The 3,046-nt window shown below is 55.9% G+C and overlaps 1 protein-coding gene across 1 annotated transcript; it reads right to left on the bottom strand.

Moving 5' to 3' along the window:
* Positions 1–1,128: 1,128 nt before the first annotated feature.
* LOC127749185 (uncharacterized) lies at positions 1,129–2,838 on the bottom strand. The gene is made up of 4 exons (XM_052266354.1): positions 2,590–2,838; positions 1,819–2,100; positions 1,513–1,584; positions 1,129–1,395 (listed from the first exon to the last, which is right to left on the bottom strand). The coding sequence occupies exons 1-4, from the start codon at positions 2,665–2,667 to the stop codon at positions 1,210–1,212; spliced, it is 618 nt and encodes a 205-aa protein (XP_052122314.1). The 5' UTR covers positions 2,668–2,838; the 3' UTR covers positions 1,129–1,209.
* Positions 2,839–3,046: the final 208 nt, after the last annotated feature.

A 3,046-nucleotide genomic window follows, 5' to 3' on the forward strand; every position in this document is an offset into this window, starting at 1 on the left:
CCCCCCCTGTAACGAGCAAGCAGCAGCAGCTAAACAGGCGGGCGGCCGAGCGGCCGGGCGGGGCAGGCGGCCTGCAGCCGGCTGACTGCCACAGGACTGCCAGCTCGGCCCGCCCGCAACCGTCCGCGAGCACAGAGAACGAGGAGAAGGGCGAGGGCGAGGGCAACGGGCGAGTCGACTTCTTCCTCACCTCTCTCTTTCGCCTCTCGCCCCCCGGTACGTCGGCGGTGGCGGCGGCGACGACGACACGCCCCAACTGCCCCGCCCCGCCGCACCTCTCCGAGCCCGCACGCGCAGGGTCACCAAAGAGCAACCAGCCAGCTGAATGAATCGAGTTGTCCAGAGCGGAAAAATTTTCCTCCAAAAATACGAAAAAGAAGTCAGCTGAAATATTTCTCCGGATTAACATGTTTGAAGAGGGACATTTACCAATTGCCGCGTATGTCAAAACTGTCAACCAGTAACTGAACATTCGACAAAGGTAACGTTTAGGGCACCCGGTGGCGCGAGGGGCTTCAATGAATGACACCCTGGCCCTGGAACGCCCTGGAGGCATCCTGGAACATGTGCCTGAATTCCCCGAGTCTGACGCATCACACAGGACTCCGAGAAGGACGTCTCCGACAAGGGGAAGCGCACGTTCGCAGGGAGCAGCAGGTCAGGACCGGTCGGAGTAAGCGAACACACCCCCCCCCCCTCCCTTCCCCAGGGCCGCAGCAGGGAGGCTGAGGTGTCGCAGCGCGGTCTCCAGAAAATAAAGTCACTTTTGGGTATGACGGGAAATGCGTCCCGAGTTCGGTGGTGCTGGTATAAGCCGTGTCCTCGTGCATCCAGAAACCTGTGTTTTTGATCCTCTGGTTCTAGAAAACATCAAGGTTGTGGTAGACCCGCCCGCCCGCCTCGCCCGCCGCGCAGGCGTGCGGGCGAGTTGCCTACTCCCGAGGCGCTGCATGGTGCGTGTGGAGCCGTCAGGGCCGTCAGTATGCCCGGGAGGCTCCCGTACCGTACAGCACGTATCTGATGAACTGCCTCCTCCCCCCCCCCTTTTCCACCTTTCTGTGCAATTGTGTTACCAAAAACTAGGATGTTTTATTTTATTTTCTTCACATGGAAATTGTTGTAGTTGTTTCATTTTTGTTTTGTTTCTCCACCTGCTCTTCAGCGCACTAGTCTTGGCCGTCACCGTCGTGGTCAGTCCTTGTCTAAGGGTCAGACGCCCCGTGACGTAGCGTTGCTGTAAAAGGCGGATGAATCCTGCTGCTGCCGAAACTCGATGAGGACGATGAGGTAGGAGACGACCATGAGACCCACCGACGACACCGTCTGTCTGCTGAGGTACCAGTACCCGGCGACGCACACTGGCGTCAACTTGTGCGACAGCGCTTCTCGGGACACCTGGGGGGGCAGAGCGTGGGTTTGGCTTGTCACGGAGTTTGAGAGTTCGTCGCAAAAATCAAACAATAGAGTTTTGTTTGCGTGCTCCTCTAACTTTCTCGATCTGCTGCTCCTCACCTCTCGGGCGAACGCATAGTCGCTGACAGAGTCGGGCTCGATGAGCTCGAACGCTCTGGCAAACTTGTTGACCTGCAACACAGGCGCGGAAAGGTCGGAAATACAGTAACGGCTAATGAGGACACGAAAACTTTCCAGTGAGAAGCAGAGATATCGAAACAATACAGATCCCTGAAAAGTGATTTTGATGCCTAACAGGGGAATTCAGAGTTGGTCCGGGGGTTGATTATGGTCGTTCCGGGGAAGTCGTGTAATATCATTTTACGTTTTTTCGGAAGATGGTTAATTATTGTCTTGCGTTCTCACCGCGATCACGGCGCCGTCCGCGGCGGAGCACATGGCGACGAGGAGGAAGCCGAGGTCCGAGGACGCGAGCGTGAGGCTGGCGATGAGCTCGGTCGGCGCGCCCACCATGACGCAGTTGACGACGTAGTACAGGCTGAGCACGGCGTTGACCATCATGAGGGCCACGCCCAGCGTCACCGTGGCGGGCGCGAGCATGACGCCCTGCAGCAGGTCGCGCAGCGCCAGCCACGCGCGCCGGTGCCGGAGCAGGGTCGCGGGGCGCAGCCGTCGCGAGGCCGCGTCCTGGACAATAAAGCACGTCGTCAGCTCAGTCCAGATGGCAAGGGGTCCTTTACTACAAATTCAAGCGTTCATGACGAGGGGGAAACGACAAAGGTAATCCGGCTGACAGCCGTTAGGTAATCCGGCAGGTGTAATCCGAGGAAATTCGAAGTAATCCGGGGGTAATCCGAAGAAATTTTAGGGTAATCCAGTAATCCAGGGTAATCCCAAAGGAAAATTAACGTAATCCGGAGGATACTCCAGAGGTAATCCGGGTAATCCGTAATCCAGCTGATACAAAGTTAAACAGTCGTTTCCCCCTTGGTTCGTGATCTTTTTCCCCTCATTTTTTTTTCTGGTCTTTTCTCATTATTTTCTGTGTTTCTCTCATTTGTTCTGACTTTTCTAATTTGTAATTTCTTTTCTGATTTTTTAAAAAGTGTAGTACCCCTTGCCAACACTTTGTCGTGTAGCCAGTCTGCAGGGGCCGCCGCGATGATGTTGTTATACCTGGGCGAATCTCAGCGCGAGCAGCTCGGCCATGTCCTCGAGCACGTTGTACGCGATGCTGACGGCCGCGGCGTACATGAGCAGGAGGACGTGGGACACCAAGTGGCCGGGCAACCGGGCGTGTCGCAGGACTGGCGACGAGTTGCGTATAGTTAGTTTTGTAGACAATGCATGATGGCAGGGTGCACCCGGAAGGGTTTTTGGACGGATCGATTAGTTTCGAGAATTGAAACGATCATCGTCTGTCAAAAATCGACGCTTCTCCGGCGTCTCTTATCTATGGCCCATCGCCATCATCGTCCCGGGTTTTCTTTGGTCGACGGCAAAAAGAAGTTGTTTGTTATAGCGTGCGTATGGTACGTGTTGAATTTGATGTTTACCAGGGTGGTCGATGTCGAAAGGTGCTAGGCTCAGGTGCCAGGACAGGGTGGTGACGGGCGCCACCACGACCACGGCG

Source organism: Frankliniella occidentalis, unplaced genomic scaffold (genome assembly GCF_000697945.3).
Source record: "Frankliniella occidentalis isolate FOCC.00 unplaced genomic scaffold, Focc_3.1 Scaffold37, whole genome shotgun sequence".
Taxonomy (NCBI): domain Eukaryota; kingdom Metazoa; phylum Arthropoda; class Insecta; order Thysanoptera; family Thripidae; genus Frankliniella; species Frankliniella occidentalis.

Excerpts from the sequence above, each read along its gene's own strand:
- LOC127749185 (XM_052266354.1), bottom strand. The coding sequence starts at position 2,667 with ATGTACGCCGCGGCCGTCAGCATCGCGTACAACGTGCTCGAGGACATG. Across the intron at positions 2,101-2,589 it reads TCGCGCTGAGATTCGCCCAG|GACGCGGCCTCGCGACGGCT; the intron begins GTATAACAACAT and ends TTTATTGTCCAG. Across the intron at positions 1,396-1,512 it reads ACTATGCGTTCGCCCGAGAG|GTGTCCCGAGAAGCGCTGTC; the intron begins GTGAGGAGCAGC and ends CTGCCCCCCCAG.